The sequence below is a fragment of the Culex pipiens genome, chromosome 2 (genome assembly GCF_016801865.2).
Source record: "Culex pipiens pallens isolate TS chromosome 2, TS_CPP_V2, whole genome shotgun sequence".
Lineage (NCBI taxonomy): Eukaryota > Metazoa > Arthropoda > Insecta > Diptera > Culicidae > Culex > Culex pipiens.
Window position 1 is genome coordinate 133581456 of NC_068938.1, and position 24433 is coordinate 133605888.

The 24433-nt window shown below is 40.6% G+C and overlaps 2 protein-coding genes across 52 annotated transcripts in view; both read right to left on the reverse strand.

The window, feature by feature from the left end:
- The window catches only part of LOC120424726 (cell adhesion molecule Dscam2), a 99423-nt gene extending 83435 nt beyond the window's left edge, over window positions 1-15988 (reverse strand). For 40 of the 50 annotated variants that reach the window (XM_052708851.1, XM_039588966.2, XM_039589229.2 and 37 more), the window contains exons 1-4: window positions 15821-15988; window positions 15059-15584; window positions 12347-12676; window positions 6746-6931 (exon numbers count right to left, since the gene is read on the reverse strand). In XM_052708851.1, the coding sequence (XP_052564811.1) occupies window positions 6746-6931; window positions 12347-12676; window positions 15059-15146 (604 nt within the window). In that variant the 5' untranslated portion in view covers window positions 15147-15584; window positions 15821-15988. Of the gene's footprint in view, window positions 1-5142; window positions 5314-5969; window positions 6132-6219; window positions 6382-6745; window positions 6932-7049; window positions 7224-11237; window positions 11400-12346; window positions 12677-15058; window positions 15585-15820 lie in introns of all 50 variants that reach the window. The other 10 variants (XM_039589136.2, XM_039589113.2, XM_052708856.1 and 7 more) reach the window with 5 other exon arrangements.
- A 5066-nt stretch (window positions 15989-21054) lies between these two features.
- On the reverse strand, window positions 21055-23135 carry LOC120425274 (uncharacterized). 2 transcript variants are annotated; one of them, XM_039589734.2, is made up of 4 exons: window positions 22070-23135; window positions 21814-21993; window positions 21508-21749; window positions 21055-21452 (listed from the first exon to the last, which is right to left on the reverse strand). In XM_039589734.2, the coding sequence occupies exons 2-4, from the start codon at window positions 21826-21828 to the stop codon at window positions 21224-21226; spliced, it is 486 nt and encodes a 161-aa protein (XP_039445668.1). In that variant the 5' UTR covers window positions 21829-21993; window positions 22070-23135; the 3' UTR covers window positions 21055-21223. The 2 variants fall into 2 exon arrangements, with proteins under 2 accessions (XP_039445668.1, XP_052564506.1); XM_052708546.1 differs by having other exon boundaries at window positions 21059-21452; window positions 21508-21993; window positions 22056-23135.
- Window positions 23136-24433: the final 1298 nt, after the last annotated feature.

Below are 24433 nucleotides of genomic sequence, written 5' to 3' on the forward strand. Positions count from 1 at the left end.
TTGAAAATTATAATAAACATGCCAGGAACGCAGCGTAGCGGATATCAAACGAAAACGACGACGACGACAAAAGTCCAAGCAGAGAAACAGCGCGCGCTTGTAGGTAAACAGGCAGGCAGGCAGGCGAGCAAACTCGTGAGAGAGTTTGAACCTGAGAGAGAGCACGTGCGTGTACGAATTGGAAATAAACATCGTTGTTAGGTAGCCCCTTACAGCTGGCCGCGCAAAAATGGCCAGTTTTGGGGGCTAATAACTTCGCGGGAAAAAATCCTAAAAATATTGTGTCTTCGGGAAAGTTGTTCTAAATTTAATGAAGGTTCTACATTTGAGAAATGGTAAGAATCGGATAATTATGGCGCCTTCCACAGGTAAAAAAGTAAAACAGTTGCTTTTCTCCATACATTTTGACGATTTTTCCCATACAAACTTTAAGCGATTGGAGGGAGGGGTTCCCGTGGTCAGAATGAGCTCAAATTTGGAATTTAGCCTAGTGATGGGTCAATCTTTGATTTCAGGGGGTAGCCCCAAAAAAGTCCGGATTTGGACCACCCTAATGTGCACTAATTTTAAAAAATGAAAAACTGCGACTATTTTCAAAAAAGTCACCTTAAAATGGCTATAACTTGAAAACGGTGCACTTTATCAAAATTTCACTAAAGTACTTTTTGATTGCAAATTTAATTTTACATCGAAAAATGAAGTTGAAAAATTTTTGCGACCAATATTTCGATTTTTTGAAAAAAAATAGTATTGATTCAAAAATTCATAACTCGGTCAATGATTTTTTGCACAACCTGGAAATTTCTGAAAAGTTGGCATTTGATGTCCTCTAAAACATATCAAAAAATGAAAAAAATTAAAAATAGTTTTTTTTTGCAAATCATGTTTAGTTAAATAAAAAATTACCAACATTTTTTTTACCGTGTGACATTTTTTTTCAGTGTGGTCCGTATCCATACCTACAACTTTGCCGAAGATACCAAATCGATCAAAAAATTCCTTCAAAAGATACAGATTTTTGAATTTTAATACATCATTTTTGTATGGACAGCTGCCAAATTTGTATGGAAAATTATATGGACAAACTAATGATGCAAAATGGCTTCTTTGGGCATACCGAAGGCACCAAAAAAGTTTCAGTCGGATTAAAAAATACAAATAAAAATCGAATGACCGAAATCTGAGAGAATTGCTCACATACCAAATTTTGGTATTACTTGTGCAAATACCAGCGACCAAAATGTGCTCTTGGTTGCCCAGTAATAGATGGTAAAATACCATGAAAGCATACCAAAATCATGTATGTGGAAGACCACAGGAATACCAAATTCTGATTTTCCAAGGGCACGGGAATACCTAAAAATAAAACAATGACACACAAGTTTTGGTATTCAAGCATTGTTCCAAAATCCAGAAGACCTCAACCTTTTTTTTTTTTTTTGGGAGGTTGATTCAGCCGCACATTGTTGATGTCGAAACCTCTAAACTGGGCCCTCGTCCTGTCACGTCCGTCAGTAGTCTTGTCGTACATTACAACTAGAACCAGATCTGCTAATGAATTAGTACACTTCGACCAAATAAACACTGACGCTGTATGGATCTGACTCTAGAATAAATGCACAGCTGTGTGTTATTCATAAGTCCAAAATGTTCAATTATTCATATAAGTCCTAATATTCATTTGCGGATAACTACCTAACTTGAATTGAATACTAGATTTAAAGTAACCTATCCGAAAGTTACTCTTATCTCAAATCCCCGAACTTTTAATTAATAGCGAAAAATTCTAGTACGTTTCTTTTAAAACCTATCTAGCTTCTTTTAAAAACAAAAAAAAAATAGATTAACAGTTCATATTTTACAAGTCGTGAATGGAAATAGAGACGACCATTTGATCGTCAGAATTCCAGTAGATCCTCGATTCGCAACAATGGTCGATACAATCATAATCCGACAACCGTTAGTTCAACAGATCAACGAACATAGTCCGATATAATTTCACTATTGATTGATCGAGACTCTACGGAAATTTTGACAAATCATAATGGTTTTTTTGCTACTTGAATGAAAATCACCGATTCTGAAGAATTACTAAATTCACTGTTACTAATTTTGTCCCTAAATAACTAAAGGCAAAGTATTAAAAGTTGATATTTATAGTTAAAATCCTAAATTCTACAAAAACTAAATTTTTAAAAACCCGCATGCTAACCTGACACCCACATTAAGATAGGGAAAAATCACATATGTAGCGGTTCATTGTACAAATGTGATATTTCCACTATCAGAGAACCTCCTTGTCTCGATGACAGCTTACCGGCCATCGATTAAGCCCTGAGACTGCGCCAAAGTGGGTTCTCGCAGCATGAAGTGGTGTCCATGTGTAAAAATGGAAGCTTCAGCAATATACTGAACACTTCGATTTTAATTCCACATCGAATCAAATCATACTCTTTGCCAAACAAGCATCAAACCTATGATACTCATTATGACAAAGCCCAGGGAAAAATCCAGAAGACCTCAACTTGGTATTTAAATGGTTTTATTTTGAGCTATTATTTTACCCTTGGAATAACATGGTTTGGTATTGTTGTGCCCTTCCACACACAAGACTTTGGTATGATTTTTTGGTATTTTACCATCTATTACTGGGCAACCAAGGGCACATTTTGGTCTCTGTTATTTGCCCAAGTAATACCAAAATTTGGTATTCCCGTGTTATTTACCCCTGCTCGGGATTTTAAGCTATGCTGGAGGAAATTTATTAAATCAGCGTAGAGAAGATTGTTGCTAGCTAGAGCAAGGTGGCAGTAGGTATTTGTTACATAATTTCAAATATGCTTATGGATGTATTCTGAATTACTTTTTTTCAAACAACAAAGCGCCATGGAGTTTCTAAGTACATAGAACCTTTTGAAAAAATAAGAAACTAAACATTGACAAATTAAATGCAAGATTAGTCTAAGAATACATAATTCCTCCGGCTGCCGGAACAAGCTGCAATTCACGCAAAAAAGAAAGCAACGATCCTGCGCGACTGTTTCCGCCCCAATTAATCAACATCCTTTCGTCGAACGCCCCGAGATGAGACATGCTAACCGGAGGAATTTGCTCCGTTCAGCTGCCCGTCCGATTACAGCTGCCTTCATTCAAGGCCCAATGGGCTCCCCCTTAATAAAACAGTAAATTACGGCGCGATCAAGCGCGCGCGACATCATCATCAACTTCGCTCAAAATGCATAAAAAACAAAACAGGGAATTTTCATCGTGCGACGAATTCTTGCGGTTTTAGCCCTTTCTTTTTATCCCGAGAGTCTCAAGAGTACACTGTTGATGCCGGTGATCATCTGTTGCACCTTGTACCGATGATGCTGCCGGTTGTCTGCCGAACCAGTTTTGTACTTCTACATGCTACAAGAAATTGGGTAGAAACGCTGAAAACATCGAAAACACACACCTGCCGTTTGAATGTCGTCGAAAGTGATCGCTTTTGTTGTCGAAGTATGTGCACATGAAGAGCAGAACATTGAACGAGTGCTAGGAACCTTAACCTATCTTACGAGCTAAGGGAAGGGAGGATCTTCGGGATGGGTAGGCCGTTAGACCCGTGGAGGTTGTGGATGGGATTGAAACAAACTTAAAAATAATAAAAACGGACAGGATTACTTGGGGATAGGATGAAACAAAAAATATACAAAATAATAAATAAAAACTGCAAACCAAAACTACCAGTCAAACCGTCCCGAACCGAAGGAGAGAGAGAGTGCATACTAAACACGGTGGATGTTCTGATTTTGGGGGAAATATTGACGCCTACCGAAACTATCGTCTAGCCCGTACGTTTGCCCATCGGTCGTAACCCACTCGATAATCTCCACGTGATCCGCCACGAACGACGGAATCTGACACTTGAACAGGGCCGTATTTCCCTTAATGACAAACACGTCGTACACTTGGGCCTCGTAGTACTGGTTCACAACTGCGGGAGAGAGATAGAAGGACAACGGAAACCAAGATCAAGGATTCGGATCGGGACAAGGAACACGTATGAGCGAGTTGTTCCGCGGACTACCGGTATCGTCGTTCATCTCGATCTCGGCGCCATCGTCCGCGACCCAGGAAGTGACCGTGATAAAGTCAGCGATGAACGAAGGGATAAGACACTTGAGGAGAGCGGAATTCCCGTTCAGCACGTACTCGTCGATGACGCGCGTTTTGTAGAACTGGTGGACCACTGCAAGAAGGATTCAGCGATAACTACTTTGGGAGTTGGGATCAAACTAAACGAGTGGGATTTGGGATTGGAGTAAGGTTTCTGTACGGATCAAGCAGTCACCGATATCAGCGTTGTCGGCGTAATACTCTTCGCCATCGTCCGAGATCCACGCGTCCACGAAGACAAAGTCCGAAATGAAGGATGGGATCAGACACTTCAGCAGGGCGGAATTCCCGTTCAGGACAAACTCGTCCGTGAGTCGCGTTTGGTAGAACTGGTGAACAACTGAAGAAATGATATCTTGTTGTAGAAATTAAGCTAATTCCTTGAGATTCGACCTGACTACTGCTTTTAAGTTGAAGGGATCAAACAAAACCATGGGATAAGGACAAGGATTCACTAAAGTAACACGATATCAACCTAACGATTCCATATCAACGGTAACAACTTCGTCGTCAATTTCCCAGGAATCAATCGTGATGAAATCTTGCAAAAACGACGGAACCAAACACTTCATAATGGCAGCGTTCCCGTTCAGGATGAACTCATCGTTGACCCTAATCTGGTATACCTGCTGGACAACTGAAAGTACCAAAATAACCAAACAGAACTGAATCAACAAGGAGTAGGGATCCCGGGAATCTTCAAACAACCCCCAACCCCACCTAAGCTACTCTCATCCCCGGGGTAGAACTCGTTCCCGTCGGAGTCGGACCACACATCAACCGCCACGAAATCCGACACAAACGAGGGAATCTCACACTTCATGATGGCCGAATTGCCCCGAATTACGTACTCATTGTCCGCCTCGGCTTCGTAGCTCTGGATAACGACTGTAAGGATCAATACGCGAAAGGATGAGATTCAAATAATAAACGGGACTTGAAGGAATCGGGACTCTAGAGAAATTGTTGCTACTCCCTAACCCCCATCGTCGTCGTTGGTGGACAGTTGGTACTCTACGCCGGAATCATCGATCCAGGCGTCGATGAAGACGAAATCGGCAATGAAGGACGGAATTTTACACTTCAGAATGGCAGAGTTGCCCCGAATAATGTACTCGTTCTCGGCTTCGGTAATGTAGTGCTGGTTGACCACTATTTCAGGAGGATCAAAAACAAACAATATATGTGAAAAATAGAATCATGGAAAAATCATAAATGGGGATCCAGGAAGCAAGTTTTCGCGAACAAAGCCAAACCAATCACCGAATTCATGCTCTTGGTGGTGGTACTCGTTGCCATCGCTGTCGATCCAAGCCTCAACAAACACGAAATCCGCAATGAATGACGGAACCTTGCACTTCAAGATAGCGGAATTGCCCCTGATAACGTACTCGTTCTCACCGTCCGTCTGGTAGAACTGATTCACCACTGTGCGTTGGTAGAAGAACAGAAGAAGAAACTATTCTTAGGGAAGGGTGGACAAAATCAAAGATTTAAGGGAATCGGGATTCTTCCGGGACGAGCCTAGCGCGCATTCACCCGAACTTTCGTCCTCGTGGTAGTGGTACTCGTTTCCGTCACTATCCAACCAGGTCTCGACAAAGACAAAGTCCGCGATAAAGGACGGAATTTTGCACTTTAAAATGGCAGAGTTGCCTCGGATGATGTACTCGTCCTCCGAACCAGTTTGATAGTATTGGTTTACCACTAAAATTAGCAAGAAATAAAGCAAATCGTGAAGAAACTAAAGATTTAGGAAATGAAAAATGAGGATTTCTTTCAATTTGAGATGCTTATGAAAGCCTAACCATAATCCTCCGAAGAAGACAGTTCAGTTCCTTCCTCATCGATCCACGACTCTACTCGCACGAAATCGGACACGAACGAAGGGATCGAACACTTGAGAATACCGGAGTTGCCCCGGATAACGTACTCGGTGAGGATTTCCGGCTGATAGTGCTGGTTTATAACTGATAAGAACGAAATTGAGGTTAGAATCAAACGAAAGAACTGGATAAGCGTGGAAAATTGGGGACTCAAAATCAATCAAATATCAACCGTAGTCTTCCGAAGGAAGCAACTCTTTGTTCTCCTCGTCGATCCAAGCCTCAACGCGGACAAAATCCGACACAAACGATGGGATCGAACACTTTAGAATGGCGGAGTTACCCCGGATTACGTACTCCATAAGGATATCAGCACCGTAGTGTTGGTTGATGACTGTGCAAATGAACGAATTCAATATATAACTATCGAGGAAAAGATCAAATAAAAAGTTCTGGAAGGAGATTCAGGGATTACATTCTAAGGATTCTGAATACCGGTATCAAAAGAGGACGAGTTGTACAAGGATCCGTCGCTACCAATCCACGCATCTACCCTAACGAAATCCGTCACGAAGCTGGGAATGTTACACTTGAGCACGGCTGTGTTCCCCCGAATGACATACTCTGAGACTACCTCCGCTTCGTAATACTGGTTTACAACTGCAAATTAAGGAACAATAGCTTAAGAAAGAGCGAAGAAAAATCATACAAATTAGGAGGGGAAAAGGGCGGTCCAAATGATTCCATAAGATCCGAACCAGTTTCAAAATCATCCATGTGACTGTTATTCCCCAGATACTGATACACATTGCCGGAATCGTCGTTCCACGACACTACGGTCACGAAATCGGCCACAAACGACGGAATCGAACACTTGAGAATGGCGGCGTTCCCCCGGATCACGTACGCGTTATTCACCTCGGACTCGTAGTACTGTTGGACAACTGTCGGGAGCGAAAATTTGGCAGCAATTAGGAAATCGATAAAAAAAAAGAGCAAGGACGAAACTAAAGAATCAGGAAGGCGGGAATGTACGGACGAGTCCTCCGAGTGCGGACCAACCTTCCTCGTCGTTTTCGGTGGAGTTTAGGTAAAAGCTTTGGTTCTGGTCGGTGTGCCAGGACTCTATGCGCACGAAATCGGCCACGTACGAGGGAATCTGGCACTTCATCAGGATCGAGTTGCCCCGGATGGCGTACTCTTTGTTAACGTCGACGTCGTAATACTGGGCGATTACTGGAAGGGTGCAGAAGTGAATATGCATTGATCGCGGATCGAGATAGTGGAAAAAAGTTTCGCGATATAGGGATTCTAGACGTAAGGACCTCCATAAGATATACGAAGAACTGCATATGAATTATATGGTAGAGGATTAGTCAACTTAAACACATCAGGGAAACCTCATAAACCTCTGATAGAATGAAGTTTACAATCGATTTTTGAAGTAATCAACTTGCTATCGATGACGAACCACTCGAAATAATCATTACGTGTAAACAACTTTTTTTTTAATTTGTAGAAGTGAAGTGGGACCAGAGTTTGAAGAATATGGGATAGAATCTGTCTTCTATCCACTGAGTGTTCCACTGAAAAAGAAATAACATTCTAAAATTTCAAAAATTGCAATTCTTCAAAAATAATTATTCTTAAGTCTAAAATTTAAAAAATCTTATGTCTAAAATTCAAAAAAGCTATGATGCAAACTTTTAAAGATTCTAAAGAATTATAAAATTTTGAAAATTCCAAAATCTAAAATGTCAACTTTTTGGTCAAATTCTCAAATTCCAATTCTTAAGCCTAAAAATTTAAAATTCTTAAGTTCAAAATTATGAAAATCTTCAAAACAAATTTTTAAATAATCTTAAGGCCCTGGAAGGAATCATTCCCAACCGGCTATTTGGCGGCCATCTTTGTTTTAGAAAAACATTCAAATCTTGAATCAGAATGTATCAACCAAAAAAATGGGTTTCTTTGTGTTGTTTTTAGAAGCGTTTTACATATAGGAGTGATTTTTTTTTTCATTTTTATTTACTATTTCATTACCCTGAATTCAGAATCATCATTGCCTCAAGATTGGAAGACTCCATCTACGACCTTAAGTCCAGAATTCGAAAAGTCAGAAAATCTAAAATACCAAAATTAAAAAATATAGGTTTCTCAAATTCGAAAATTCCATAACTGTGGGGTGAAATTGGTTCAAACAAATTCCGACAATATTCTATGACCCAAAATTCGAAAAATCTAAAATTGCAAAATACTTAAATTATTTAAACCTTATATTCTAAAATTTTGCAATTCTTAGATTTAAAAATTTTAAAATTTTAAAATTCTGTGATTTAAATTTTTGTTTTTTTTTTAATTCCAAAATTTTAACTTTTTCAAATTCAATTTTTTTCTAAAATTTCTAAAATTGAGCACAATAACTAGGGGAAATATACCATTCCATATACCATTTCTATTATCGACCTATCAGCACTTTGGTCATGAATTGGGTCCTAAAATGAAGCTTAGATTGCTGATATTATTGTTCACAGCGATAAAGCTTATTTTTCTGAGTACAATGACCCTTTGTACGACCATAAAGAGCTTATAATGGATTTTTAAATCAATTTTGAAAAATTAACCTCGCGGTCCTTCTTGACAGAAAAGCTCCTACTTGACAGGTCGTTCCAAGGGGACCATAGTTGATCCATCGAAAAAATGTTGTCTTGTCAAAAAAAAAATTTTGCATTAAAATGAAAAAAAGTGATCAGAAATGGTTTTTAATCGTGTTTTTTACCGTTGTACATAAAAATTGGCATAGGGCTTTAGTACCCAATTACAGCTTTCATTAAGTGTTTTTGACTGTTCTAAAGTAATAAATAGAAGCAACTCTCCATTGTTGATGTATCTGAAAATTTTGATTTAATAGCGGAAAACTTTAAAAGTGATGAGAATTGGTCAAACGGCTTAGACTAATTAAAATGGGTAAATTTCCCCTAGATGACTTTAAAATTCAAAATTCTAAAATTTTGAAAAAAAAACAATATAAAAATTCTAAAATTCGAAAATTTTTATTTTCTAAAATTTTGATATTCTAAGATAGAAAAATTTTAAATTAATAAATTTTCAAATTTGAGCTTTTTTTTTTTTTTTTTTTTTTGGGAGGGTGATCCAGCCGCACATCGTTGATGTCGAAACCTCTAAACTGGGCCCTCGTCCTGTCACGTCCGTCAGTAGTCTTGTCGTACATTACAACTAGAATCAGATCTGCCAATGAATTAGTACACTTCGACCAAATAAACACTGACGCTGTATGGATCTGACTCTAGAATAAATGCACAGTTGTGTGTTATTCATAAGTCCAAAATGTTCAATTATTCATATAAGTCCAAATATTCATTTGCGGATAACTACCTAACTTGAATTGAATACAAGATTTAAAGCAACCTATCCGAAAGCTACTCTTATCTCAAATCCCCGACATTTTAATTATTAACCAAAAAAACGTTTCTTTTAAAACCTGTCTGGCTTCTTAAAAAAAAAACAAAAAAAAAAAATAACAGTTGATATTTTACAAGTCGTCAATTGAAAAAGAGACGACCATTTGTTCGTCAGAATTCCAGTAGATCCTCGATTCGCAACAATGGTCGATACAATCATAATCCGACAACCGTTAGTTCAACAGATCAACGAATTTAGTCCGATATCATTTCACTATTGATTGATCGAGACTCTATGAAAATTTTGACAAATTAGAATGGTTTTTATGCTACTTGAATGAAAATCACCGATTCTGATAGAATTACTAAATTCACTGTTACTAATTTTGTCCCTAAATAACTAAAGGCAAAGTATAAAAAGTTGATATTTATAGTTAAAATCCTAAATTCTACAATCACTATTTTTTTAAACCCGCATCCTAACCTGACACCCACATTAAGATAGGGAAAAATCACATATGTAGCGGTTCATTGTACAAATGTGATATTCCCACTATCAGAGAACCTCCTTGTCTCGATGACAGCTTACCGGCCATCGATTAAGCCCTGAGACTACGCCAAAGTGGGTTCTCGCAGCATGAAGTGGTGTCCATGTGTAAAAATGGAAGCTTCAGCAATATACTGAACACTTCGATTTTAATTCCACATCGAATCAAATCATACTCTTTGCCAAACAAGCATCAAACCTATGACACTCATTATGACAAAGCCCAGGGAATAAATTTTCAAATTTGAGCTTAAAAACTAAATTCTACAATTTTAAAATTCAAAAAAAATTCAAATTCTACAATTCTAAAATTCTAAGATTTTTAAATTGTATGATTTCAAAATTCTAAAAAAAAAAACATTTTTTTATTATAATATTCAGAAATTCTAAAATAATAAAATTTCTAAAATTTCAAAATTCGGAAATTTAAAGATCGTAAAATTTTTAAATTTTCAAGCTTCAAAATTTAAAAAAAAAAGTTCTTAAATTAAAAATTTTAAACTCTAGAACTACAATTTTCAAATTGTAAGAATTTCAATTCAAGGAGTCAAAATTCAAATTATAGATTTTACAAATTTAAAAAATAAATATAATAATCAGCAATTCCATTTGAAAAGAGCCTAAACCGAAAAAAAGTTCTCCGATCGGGCTCAAAATTTTTCTGGGGTTCCTTGGCCAAAATAATTAGACCCGTATTTTTTTGTTTGGCTATTAGGGTGACCTACATCGTGCTAGGGTGGTTCAAAAAATGGAAATTTTCGTTATTTTTCGCAAAAACCTCTTTTTTCAAAAAATCATATCTCCGCGTCATTTCATCCGATTTTAGCTATCTTAGACGCAAAGAAAGGTGATTAGTTTGGCTATTTGAGAAAAATAGTAAGAAGTTTCAAAAATCTAGCTTAACATTTGAAAAAGTCATATGAAAACTTAAAATGGCGTTTTGACGCGCAAAAACAATCGGCAAAAAAATCAACTTTTTTCACTAAAACTGCGATAACTTAAAAATTTCAGCGATGACCTATACCTGTTGAAGTACCAAAATTTTCGTAATTAAAATACGCAACTTGTATTTATAAATTTTGGAGTTTTAAATTTAGAATTTTTTTAAATTTTTGATTCAATTTTTGTTTTACGAAACTGGTTCATAAAGGCAATTAATTTAATTATTTCGAGTGGCCCGTTTGAAATAGAACAGTACAAAACGAAACATAAAAGAGGGACAGAAAACATAAAATTAGTAGGAAGCAATTTTCTCCGCTGGGACACCCCCTCCAAACCAACCGATGGCGTCAGCGGAGTAGATGTACGTGTTCTCCTCGTCGGTCCACGACACCACGTCGACGAAATCGGCCACAAACGACGGAATGCCACACTTGAAGATGGCCGGATTGCCCAGTATGACGTGCTCTTTGTTGACATCCGCCTCGTAGTACTGCTGGACGACTGTATTTTTTTTTCGAGGGGGGTTGAGAATTACGGAGAAAGTGGTATGAGTTGGAGAAGTGACTGGACCTAAACCGAGCCTAGCCAAAAAGCAACGACCGAAAGAATCTGGATTTGGGCCCTAATCTGCGATCGAGAGGGAACTTTACCGGCAAACGAGACCGCTGAAACAGGGGCTTAAAAATGGTTAGCTGGACGAATACGAAACAGTCTGTGCTTGGTTATGATGAATCGTTGCTGCGATGACTCTCGTTCGGGGTAATCCTTTGGGCACGTTTCGCTTCCGTAAGCACATGACAAAACGTGCTGGTGGCACTATTCAGCAAGATCAGACCAATAAAAACACTCCCCTTCGTACACTTGTTATCTTCATCTCGAGCCATTTTCCCCTCATCCTTGTATGGTGATGAGCTGTTTGGCGCACCCTTGCGGTTTTTAATTTGAAATTTCCATGCATTATCTTCTCACATTCTCAGGAACGTAATTACGAGAAATTAAATTTCCTCGTTTTCCACCATTTCCTCTGCATCAGCTGAGTTGCTTCCGTGACTTCTCTTCCCCCAGCACTTTGAACGCTGGTGTTATTTTTGAAGCAAAATGCATTCACTCTCTTCACACCACCACCACAACTCCCCATTCTTCCAAAGCATTCGATTTTGCTTTATTTATTTTTACACATTTTTATTCCTTTCTTCATTCTTCGGCAACTTCCATAGCCGAGTCGACACACAAACACTCTTGCAACGTTGCAACAAGGCCATTCTTCTAGATTTCATTCTCTTCATGCAGAGAAATGCACCAAATCTTCACTTTTGCATCCCACAATCACTGCTTTGCTTCGTAATCCTCTTCGAGCTGCTCCTTCGTCGAACCCACAGCCAGCACAGATGTTTCGTATTCCGTTCTTTTCTACCAGAGGCAACTACCTGCCCCGCGCACAAACTTACCGGCTCTAACGTTGACGTCGCGCGAGATGACCGACCCGAACTGGTTCTTGGCCATGCAGGCGTACACCTGGGCGTGCACGTCCTGGCGGTAGTCCTCGGCGCGGAACGGCGGAAAGACGAGGTTTCCGTTCGACAGGATCTGGCGCAGGCCGGGCACCTCGCCGACGGCCGTTCCATCGCTGCGGATCCAGATCATCTCGGGCGGGGGGTTTCCGGTGGCGCTGCACTCGACGACGGCGCCCGTCGAGTTGGAGAAGTCGATACGGTTGGTGGGTTCCTTCAGGAAGACCGGCCCCTTGGAGTCGTCCACCTTGGTGGCGGCGTGGGCGCCTTTTTTGTTCGCGTGGTGGGAAGAAAGGGAGTGGAAAAAAAAATGTTTTAAAATTGGTGTTTAAAAATAGAATGAACAAGTTTGGTATAGTATGAAAACGAGGAAAATATCATAATTGGTATCGTATGATTTGATCTGCATCTAGAATTGAACAAAGTTTCGCCAAATTACATATCCTGATTATGATTCATTTTGAACCAATTTTCAATAAATTTATTAAAAAATTAAGTACTGAAACAGGATTAGTGCGCTGACCACGGGGACGCGCTGTCTTGTTTTTGCATGCTCATTTTCATTTCTTTTGTGTCGCTGTTTGTGTGCTTGGGTGCATGTTATTATATATAGGTGATGGGATTTTATTAAATGATCATTATATTGCATTATTATATTTAATTGATTATATAACCACACTATTTTTTACACTTAACACATTATACAAAACACATATGAAACTGTAAACAGGAGTGTTTGGTACGGTATGTCCACGCATCCTTCCTCCCCTGTAGGTTCTGTGAAATGTGATCCGTTCTCAGAATCCTCTCTGCGGTAAACACAACGTAGTAGGGCTGGCCGCTTTAATTTTTGCAATACATTTTCGGGTGTTCTCGGATGTACTGCAATTATTAATAATGACAAGAAAAGTGCTTGGGGCGTAATCTAATCACAAGACTTTCCAGCATGCTTTCATCGGACTGGCTGCGTTTGTGTTAGATTAGATTAGATTAGATTAAAAAATTAAGTATTGAAACAGTTACAAATATCCATTTCGATGTGATGTGATTTTCGTTAGGTATTCAATTTGTGACGAAATGTTACAGAACATGAGCGATAAGAAATCAAACCGTCTAAACTTCAACGTTTCCTAGTAAGTGGTTTGAAAAAGTATAATTATGCAATATTTGTAGTTTTTATATGGTAAATGAAACAAAAAAAAACAAAAATTTTCACAGTTTGACATTTCATGACAAGATGCCCAGATTTTTCAAACTAATCTACTCAAAAAGGTTTTAAAATTAACAAATCTCTATTTAAATAAAAATATACTTATTCCCATCACTCTAAGCGGTGATGTCTGAAAGATGCTCGATAATCCGGGGAGTTCCTTGAAATTTACTGAAACCGAGAACACCAACCAGTAGAGAAACTTTTTGTAAACATTTATGTTGATTGAAATTCTACCAACAGTTATTCCTATTTCTTTTACAAGCATTTTACAAAAATATTTTCAAAGCCTATTCCCGTCTGACAAGAATGCCTTGTTGCCCACGCAACTTCTACTATCGGCCTACATTGTGCGCTGTGAAAACGTTAGGGTGTGCAATCAAAGTAACGAGTAATGGTGCCGCAGAATAAAAAAATGATCAAAAGAGCATTACATTTGATCTTGATTTGATCCAGTAGATGTCATACTTTTATATGATTGCTTGGGAAATTAATTTTCCGAAAAATGATGCAACTTTTGAGCTTCTGAAGAGTTGTTGCAAATAAAAAGGGGTAACTTTTGGCTTGGTTGAAAATAAGAATGGTTCACCTTTAGGGTGTTTGAGAAAATCTAACTTTCGAGAATTATTTCCAACCAACTTTATCAAAGATTTCAAAAAAAACATTGTGCGTAGCAATTCAGGGTTACGTGTTAGAGAAGCTGATGTTCTGAGCACGTTGACTGCCCATGTTCGCAGAAATGTCCCATATGCAAAAACAGCAAGCTGATAAAACCGCAAAGAAAGTTTGTCCCACACATAAGGCATAATTCATCCAGAATTCTAGAACAAGGTACTGGATGTAATCAAACTGCATCAATAACTCAAAAGCGATGAAAATACATATAGGACATTTATGCGAACAGGTGAGTTTGGAGCTAAAAAAAACAACATTGTCGCCGTTTTTTAAATTTTGCGGTAGAAAAAAATAATAATTTTGAAACTCAAATGTCTCGAAAAATTTGGACAAAAATATAGTAAAATCTAGAAGGATAACTCTACTAAGCACACAGTGTAAAACTCATGTTCTTATTCAATTTTGTGTTGTTTCAATAAAATTAATTTATGTATTTCTTTTTAGCAAACAAAGTTTTCCTTTGAAAAAATATTTTGAGTAGTTCTAAGAAAATAGTTCATATACAAAGCCATTCTTAAATCAATCCAGTTTTTCTTTGCTACGCCTTGTTTTCTCAGGCAAGCTTTTAAAAAGAAAGCCCTGAGCAAACAAGTAATAAAATTATGTTTTCGTCCCCTTTTCTTCGCACACCATGCCATATTTTCCCAAACCATCTTCCGCCTTTGATTCTTTCTGGGCCCCGTTTTACGCCTCAACCCGGCAAAATAAACCAACAATAACATCCACACGCTGCCGGTCTCCACTCGCTCGCTTGCAACACTCACCATTTAAGCAATTGAAGCCACTTAGCAGCAGCATAGCAGATAGTGCGAACATTGTGGACGCCGCTTGCCGTCCTCGGTCAAGAGTCATTGCGGACTCGGGTTTGGTCGCCAACACCTCCTCACACGCCCAGGGGCTTGGTTCAATTAAATTATCAACGACGAACTACCCTTTCTCTCTTTAAGCCAACACACACTAAATCACACGGCGCTGATCGGATCAAAATCCTATTTTCTTCACTTGCACTTTACAAAAATCTTCCTTCTGCTCCGAGAAGCAATTTCTTCACAATGTGAAATCCACCCAGAAGGACACGGACGACGGAAAACCCAGGTTCTTCAGACAGGACTAAAACACGCGACGACGACGACGTTTGCGCGATACACGCGACGGACGTACGCGGCCGGGTGGGGTGGGTTTTGCCTTCGACAAGGGGTGTCTTTATCCTTGCTGGCTGACAGATAAGGGTGCTACCGCGAGGCCACCCCCCAATTCCGGATTGGGGCGCGCGCTGCACTCGGCTAAAACCTGTGAAAAAACGACAAAAACGGACAAATTAGTCATCAGCTCCACGCTCCAAACGTCTGGGGCGTGCTCAATTTCGTCCAGCTTCCCGGCACGAGGCGCATTTCGGTCTGGAAAACCCATTTCTAATTTATTGATCGAGGGAGGAAAATTTTCACTCCTCCATGTCGGGACGCAGGAAGATTTGCACACGCCAAAAGCAGCGACGGAAAATCGCATTTTTCCACCCCAAAACTCACCGTTCGCGACCGCTGTTGGCGCAGAATCGCTTCCGCCGGGGTTAATCTATCGAACGGGACACACCTGGCCGGAAACGGCACTACTTTTCACAGGAAATTACCGATTCGAAAACGGCGACACGACGGACCTCGACGCGAACTCCAAACACCTCAGACTCGACTGGCTTGTGTATTTACGAGAGTCGCAAGCAAAAGGATATCCAAGATGACAGCGAAATAAGCTGGTGTGCGTGCAATGTTTTGGAGTTTGACTGGAGGGCCGAGGGACTGGACAATGGTGAAACACTGAAGTTGTTGCAGAGCGGTTGTTATGTTGCAGTTGCATTCGCTGGAGCAACAAAAAATGGCAACAAAGACAAACAGAAGTGACTCTCGAGCGTGCTGTTCAGCCTGCAGTGCCAGCGTCCGGTGGGTGCGGCCAAAAAGCAGAATGATTGCCTGACCCACATGGCAGGGGGTACCAGCCTAGAAGAAGGTTGAGCATCGCTGCTCTAGACTGAACTACACCAGTTCCTCGTCAAGGCCCTTTCCAAGCGAAGGGAGACCCGAGGGGGATGACACTCCCGAGATGAGCTCGCGATTCAACTGCGATGACCCTCGATGAAAGCGATCTGCCACGATTGCCAAGAATGAGCGCGATTTGGCACGATTTCATCGCGATGTGAGCGCGATGTAGAAAAATCGCGCGATGTCAGCTGCAAGGGTTTCCAGCAAGGCCACAGACTGGCAAGTAATTAATAATTACTTTGATTTTTAGCTGGTAATTAGGTAATTCTTTAATTACTTAGTAATTCACGGTAATTAGCGTAATTTAAAGTAATTAATTGGTAATTAAAGTAATTTTTGAGTAATTACAGTAATTGATTTTTTTTAAATTGTACTTTTTCAACAAAACTATTTACTTTTACATATAATCTATTATAACAGAATCTTATTGATTTCAAATAAGAGTGAAACACAAAGATTACAAAAAACTGATTCTGTATGAGAAGGCCTTATTCACCACACAGAAAAAAAGTGTGAATTTACTCGACACGGAAAAGATGAATCACATTTAAACTCAGTTGATGTAAACTTGAGATTTGATGTAAACAGTTGAATCACACGTGAAATCATGTTTTTACGTATAATTTGTTGCAAATTTACATCAAATTCCATTTAAATTTAAATGTTTAATGACGTGCAAAAGTGTTACATCATAAATGATGTAACATTCGGAAATATTTTTTTGTGTGCATAGTTCTCTACTAAAACTTTCCTAAAATTTATTTTTATCATGTTGTTTATCAAACTGATTAACAACGAAAGGCCATGATATATTACCCAGTGAAAAATGTTTTGTGAATCTAAAATCTATTTATTTTTATTAAGTTATTATAAAAATATGTTTTTTTTTGCAAGAACTACATTAGAATCGATTATTTTTTTATGCTTTTTCTTCTAATAGGCAGTCAAAATAATTTGAAGTTTTTGTGGATCAAATATTTAAAACCAAAATGTACTTAATTATCATTGAAATAAACAAAGTTTTCAAGTGATGGCCATTTAAAAATCAATAATAATAAAAATATGTTTTTTTTAATATTTTTTCATCATCTGCAGAAATTGACAGTCCTGTAATATCTCTCTATTAAGAGATCAGTAATTTTCCCGAAAAATTTCCAAATATTTCTGAGACAAATGTTTCAATGGTAAAAATCAAACTCAGTGAAATTAAAATCAACTAATATTCAGATGCAATTGAATCCAATGTTAATGTCACGTTCCACATAATCTGTATTTTCAGTAACAGATTTTTTAAATTTGCTTGAGAAAAAAAATGCAAAGTAATGTCAAACCAATGTTTGAAAAGCGTTTTGAAACTTAACGTTATTTTGATAAATTTCACAATTCTCAAGAAAAGCCGCTGCAAATATTTGTCAAAGTTTTTGTTTAGCTCAAATAATCAGGGGGCCTTTTTTACATCAAATTCTATATATTAATGGCATTCGACTTTGGAAGCTGAAAATATTATTAATTTCATATATTTAAGTAAAGTAGTACAATTTTTTTTGCTTTTATGGCAAACATGACTTCAAAAAACGTAAGTCAACTTAAATAATCTTCATTTGCAATTGATTGATAAGGGTTCGGTTGATTGAAACGTGAAACATAATAAAATTTCGAATCAAATAATGAACAGGTTAAATTGGCCATGAAACAATTATTATTGGTCATTTCCAGATATTTTTTTTAAAGGTCCTTTAAGCTATTGTGTTTTATATGTTTATAAGACTTTTAAAAAAATTCTAGATATCAATTGAGCTACTTATTTTTTACCGAAAAATTGTGTAATTAAATACGAATGTCAATTTTATAATAAAATAAAAAATTCCAAATTTCAAACCAACTCGCTGTAGGATATCATGTAAACATCACTCAAAGTTTCAGCGCCCTCTAGTTGGGGGCATTTTTGACGTTTAATCGCCTATATCTATTATCAATAAAAATTATACGTGAAAAAACAAAGTAAACAGAAAAATTTTTGAAAGAGTTATCGAATGATCTATTTATCTATAATTTAGTTAAGAACCGTAGAAATGAATACTTAAATATAAATAAAATGTTTTTATCGTAGTGAAAAGTAATTAAGTAATTTGTGTAATTAATCATTTTGGACCAGTAATTCGAGTAATTAATTGGCAGACTGGCATGTAATGAACGCTTCTGGAAACCCTTGGTCAGCTGTTCACTGCTCGAATGAGTTTGACAGCTACTAAATGACAGGTGTTGCTGAAATTCGATTCGAGCAGTGGAAGAGGAAAACATAACCAAATAAACACGTGGGAAAAGTGACTGTTGGAGAACGGATTTTCTACCGGATTATCATAACCTTCCATAACCAGACTCACGGAATTCCGTCGGCTGTGTAGGCCAAGTTCTCCATCGATCGCGATCAAGGTCTAAAAAAATGGTCCTTCCAAAGTTTCTCGTTCAGGAAGGATAACTAAAAGCCGCCATGAAGGAGAAGGACGGCGGCTGCGAGAAAGTTCCTGAAGAGCCAACCGATGATGTTGCCGCCACGACGAGCGCCACCGAAGACGACCATTCAAGCCGGAGTGACTCCTGTAAAAGGCGAGGAAGCTGCAAGGAAGTCGTAGCTGTTGATTTGCCAGCCCAAGCGACACCCTCTGTCGCCGCCCCAGTTCCCATGGCCGAGAAGGCCGAAAGAAGGTCCCAGAACACTAGAAGGAGGAAGTGGTTGCAGCGTCCGGAGGATAAGAAAAATGAGGTCCCTGTCCTGGTCGCTGAAGTTTAGGGAAACAAACCTAATCAAAGAGCCTGTGGCTGCGGCGCAGGTTGTGCCGGAAGTCGTCGTGGAACGAAGTTGAGTTTCTAGTAAAAATTCCGGTGGCGGGTGGACGCTTGGTAAATTTGATGGTCTGCGGTTGAATTTGGTTCCGTGCGCTGATTTAGTTTTTTTCCAGTCTCTGATTCCAACGTCCGAACAGATCGTGTAGGTCCAGCAGCAGTCGCTCTCGAATCTTAGCCTGGCGGGAGGAAATCAAGGCTCAAGTCTACTCTTCCAACAACAACACCACTGGCAAAAGTTTCTTGGAGGCGGCGCTCAACTCTACTGTAGCGGCAGCGGCCAACAATACGGTTCCTATGTAGTCCTCGTCCAACCCGCCGACGGTCATCAACATCGGTGACGGCGAACGTCATCCAGACCAGGAACAACCTTATCAGTTAGCTGGACGCACGATCGCTCGAGCTGGCCGGTTGAGTTGGTAGTTCTGGATCCACGGCCATGAGCAATGCCGTGAGGAGCCAGATCAGAAGTATTTCGGTGGAAGTAGCAGTGGAAGCTCGTGAAGTAGCAGCTCGGCCAGATGCAGCTCAAGCTCGATTTCGAGTGGAAGAAGCACCACGACAACAACCAGTAGCAACAACAGAAGTGGTCTGGTTGTATCGATTGCAGCAGCTGTAACGGTGGCCACGGCTGGTTTAAGTATCAGCAGCATCAGTTCCGAGCACGAGAACCTGCTCAACCAGCAGGCTCTGAACACGCTTTGCAACCAGAATTTCCTGCAGTGGATCAACGGTTCATGATGAACCCGCCCAACTCCTTGCCGAATACGCCGCCGATCAGCTGCTCGGCCACCAATCCGGACGGATCGTCGTCGCCACCGCCCAGTGGGTAAGGACTGCCCAACGGCGAGGACTCACGCGTACACTGTCGTTGCGAGCCCGGCGCAACTCGATAGCCGTAACTCACATTCTTGATCTTCTTGTTCGGCATCTGAAAAGTGTGCAATTTTAGACGCCGAACTGGCCGATTTGTCGTGGGTTTTCTGCGAGGTCTTGCACGACTTCTGGTCGAACCTACTGCCCGCGTGTACAAGTACACCAGCACCTGTCCAATATCATTCAGCACAAGCCTGGAGCACACGACATGGAAAACGGCTCGGACGAGCATCTGCAGATGTTCAACATTGAAGACTCGGAGAACAAAACCATGTGCGTCGGCGGAATCTACCCCACGTTGGCACAGTCGCTCGGGACGTTCAACCCGAAGGACGGTTTGGTGGTGGCCGTGGACGGTTCGCGGGTAGCAATTTACAATTACGAGTGGGTCGAGTGTATCGATGAGCTAATCCACGCGCTCAACGGCTGCACGGACATCCCGATTGCCCTGCAGGTAAGCAAGCCAACACTGTACAAATCTTGCTTAATCTGATAACAGTTTTTTCAGTCATCAGGAAATAGCGGCCATTCTCAGCTGCCAGGACATTGACGCGTACGTGAACGTAATCGGCATAAACTCGTTCTGCAAGACGCGCTGGGCCGACCACCGAAACCAGCTGGTGACGTCCGGTAAGTCGTCGCCGATCGAGGACGACGCGGTTGGTATCCTTAATATAGCCGCCGCCAAGCAGTGTGGCTTTCAGCTTGCCAGCTGACGACGTTAGACCCGTAGAGGTGAGACTGATGAAGAAATCGTCCGCTTCGCTGCTGTTCTGCAGTTCTGATGAAAAAAAAACTCCCAGATTTCAAGGACGTCCAAAAGTGCAGTTCGAGCGGCAGATAGCAGTGCAGTGCTGGTGCATCCGTTTAAACAAATCTGATCGGTCAAGCAGCAGCTCGATCTAAAAATCTAAACAACTACTAAAACGTGAAATATTTCGCTTTTAATTTTGTGAAAATGCAATTCGAATAAAGAATTTCGTGAATATTAAATTTGTTAATTTTTGTAAGTAACACTGTCACAATATCACACACACATATTCCTTATATTAACTGGCCGAGTTTAGTCCCGAAATGGTTGGCAACACCTTCGACGGACGGACCTCCGCCAATTCACTGGATCGGAAGTGCACGTCTGGGATGATTCGCTACAGCTGGCGCACGTCGCTAGTGCCGTCAAGATTGCGGCTGGATCGACCAGGACAATGTTACGCTGATGATTCCCAACACGCTAATCAGCTCGTGGGATCGCTCATAGGATGGTGGCGCCAACAACGCATCAAAGCTCGCCGAGGAAAATCTGTGCCACAGCTCCCAGTTGTTCAGCAAGGACAGGACAGGACAAGGACACCGGGGCATCTTCTTCATGTACGATCCGCTATAGTACGATGACACGGTGTTTGACCTGCAAAACAAGCCTGCAGAAATGCATTGGTTATCGACAGCGAAGTTGACCAAACCTGCGAATAACGAACATGGTGCTGCCGCTGGACGGCTCGACGCCGTTTTGCGAGGACATTAACCGCCAGATCCTGTGCGCCTGTGTCCGCCGGATTCCGCTGCACGAGTTGGAGAGGCGCAACGACAACGTCAACGCCCAGAACGTGCGCGATGTCGCAATGTTTCTTCGACCGCTGCCCGGCCATGTACTTGGTCCACTGGGTCCGAGTGAGAAATCCTGCCTTCTTTGGATGACAACCATCTGAAACCGGTTTCTGCATTTACGGAGGGTTTTCGAAAAGTGCACCCGCCCAAAAAGTGCGCACCTTTTCCAGGGACATGCCCAAATAAGAAGCATGTACTTGATGTGGCCGGCTCTTGGCTCATGCGTATGGTTGATCAGAAACGTCAGCTTGGTCCAGTAATCAACCGGATTAGAAGCATCAAGTGAACGTGCAGTTGACCTCCAGTTCGTGTTCCGTCTCCGAAGAAAAAATTTATCAAATCTACGAATATAAAAATTGTTTTAGTAAATTAGCTTTTGAAAGCATGCAAGAGAAGTCTTTACACGCGATCGCCTACTCTCGGAAACATCATTCCTGGGTCGACCAAGAACATCTTATTGATTGGCAAGGCTGCCCTGCAGGCTTTCATTGATTCGCTCTAAAGGCCCCCTGAATTGGGCTAGCCGCGGCCCGTTCCGTCAAGCCCGAAGTGCTGGTCAATCCGGCCGAGTCTAGCAGCAGTGGTGGCCGAGTGGTTGGCAACACCTTCGACGGAAAGGCCCCCGTCGATTCACCGGTCCGGAAGTGCGCATCTGCAATGATTCTCTACCGATGGCACTCATCGCCATTGCCGTCGAGGGTTGTGACACGATGACCAGCGCGTGGCATCGCTCGGTGGGACTCCGGCGAAGAGGCGTGTGTAGCCAACCTGCTCACTCCTGCTGAACTGACTACAGTTGTTGCTTGTCCTCAAAAGTTTTCCTAACCACAATCGTCCTCTTCGTTCCGGTGAATCTGTCTCTCGCTTCCGAAACCTGTTTCCGGCTTTTGGCTCGTGCGTATGGCCCTGCAAAAACACCGGTCCAGAGTTCTATCGGCTCGTTAGCAGTAGCAGTTAGGCGTGCAGTTGCAGTCCCCCGAAAACGAAAAAAATGAATCTACGAAAATAATCATTGTTTTAATCAAATTAGCTTATTAGCTTTTTATGTAAATAATAAACAAATACCGAAATTGGCAGGCTTCAGCACAAACTCAACGAAAAACTTCCGGCAGAAAACATTTTCCGGTTCTGGTTCACGGGACGCGGGAATAAAGATTCAACACAGGCAGCGGCGGCAATCCGTCCCGAAAAAATATTGTGTTTATTTACCTTTTTGGACTGCTCGAAATCATAAAAACAAACATTTCAACAGTGCGGCCAGTTTCATGGAAAACTGCTGGAACGAATATTTTATGGCAACCCTGACTGCATGAATGAAAAATTTCATTCGAGCACGATCTGAGCACGATGTACACGATGAGCGCGATCTGGCGCGATTTGGGCGCGATGAGCAAAAAAGACCGCGATGAAGGTAAGATGAGCAAGGATGAAGGAATGTGGTGCGATTTGGCACGATTTCGTTCAAATCGCGAAGTGTCATCCCCCTCGGGGAGACCAAACTATACAGCCACAGCAAACCTTCAAGCAATTTCCCCGATGTGAATCTCACAAGCAAGTACGTGAATGAACCTCCGGCCAAATCTCGGGAAAATTTAGTTTATTGGACCTTTTTGAAAAAAAAAAAACTCCAGAAATGCACTCGGCAAGCTATATCTTGAGCTATATCGCAATGGTATTCATGGAAACGCGACCAAAGCTGGTTCAGCTCGGTTTGCTGCCTGCTACGATCAAAGCAAGCAAGGCCCATTCCAAGTAGGTCGCGGCACGCAAGTACGAAATCTTCTCCAACCATCAACATCAGGCCAATGATGCTGCGTTCATCAGCTCCTCTGGGTGTTCTGTGTTTGTCCCGTTAGTTAGTAAAAGTGATAAAAAAAAGAAAAAAAAATAAGTGACGAACTGTCCCTTTTTACACGGCGCTCACGCACAGTATCAAAGAACCGTTTGGTAGTGTGTGTGTGTGAACTCCGTGTAAAAGGGGTGTCAAACTAAAAAGTGACCCGGAAGAGAGATATCCACGCGCGAGAGTGTGTTAGTTTGTAACAAAATTTACACGCAGACATAGGCAAATCGAGTAGAATGATTCGTCTGTCAAAATCAGCTGTGTCCTTTGTTATACCACGAGCACGTGGTAAACAGCTGGTTTTTACAGACGATTGGTCTACTCGATTTGCCTATGTATGCGTAAAAAAAGTGTAAACAAAACCAGCTGCTTGGAATTCAACCAATCACAATCGTTCAAAACCAAAACAATACTTCAAATACAAATACTAACACAGAATGATGGTGTGCGTGAGAGAAACCGTGGAGATCTCTAGTTTGACAACAGTTCAAGCAAAACATTGTAAAACGGCCATTGTCATTTTTCAAAACATTGAGAAAAACGAAAATGAAATTTGCAACTAGTAATTCAATTCCTATTTTAAGAAAAATGAGCAATTTACTATGATTATTCACTCAAATAGCGTAAAACTAGTGTGCTTATGCTTCGCTAAATTCAAATTCACGGGAAAAGTTTTTTTCCCCAAGAAAATCAATGAAAAAAATAATTAGGCCTCGTGCGAAAGTTTTACCAGTGCGGGATCGAGCTGGGCCCTTTGCGTGATAGCACCTTTGTAAACAGTGACAGTTTCGTTTTCCAGTTGGACCCTAGGCCAAACACGATGACGGTTTGTTTATGTTGTTCTTTTGTTTTGGCCTGGCAGGCCAAACCAAAACAGAGTCTGCTTTCGTGTTGGGGCCTTTTCAATCAAACTTTTGTTTTAATTTTGAAAGGGGTTT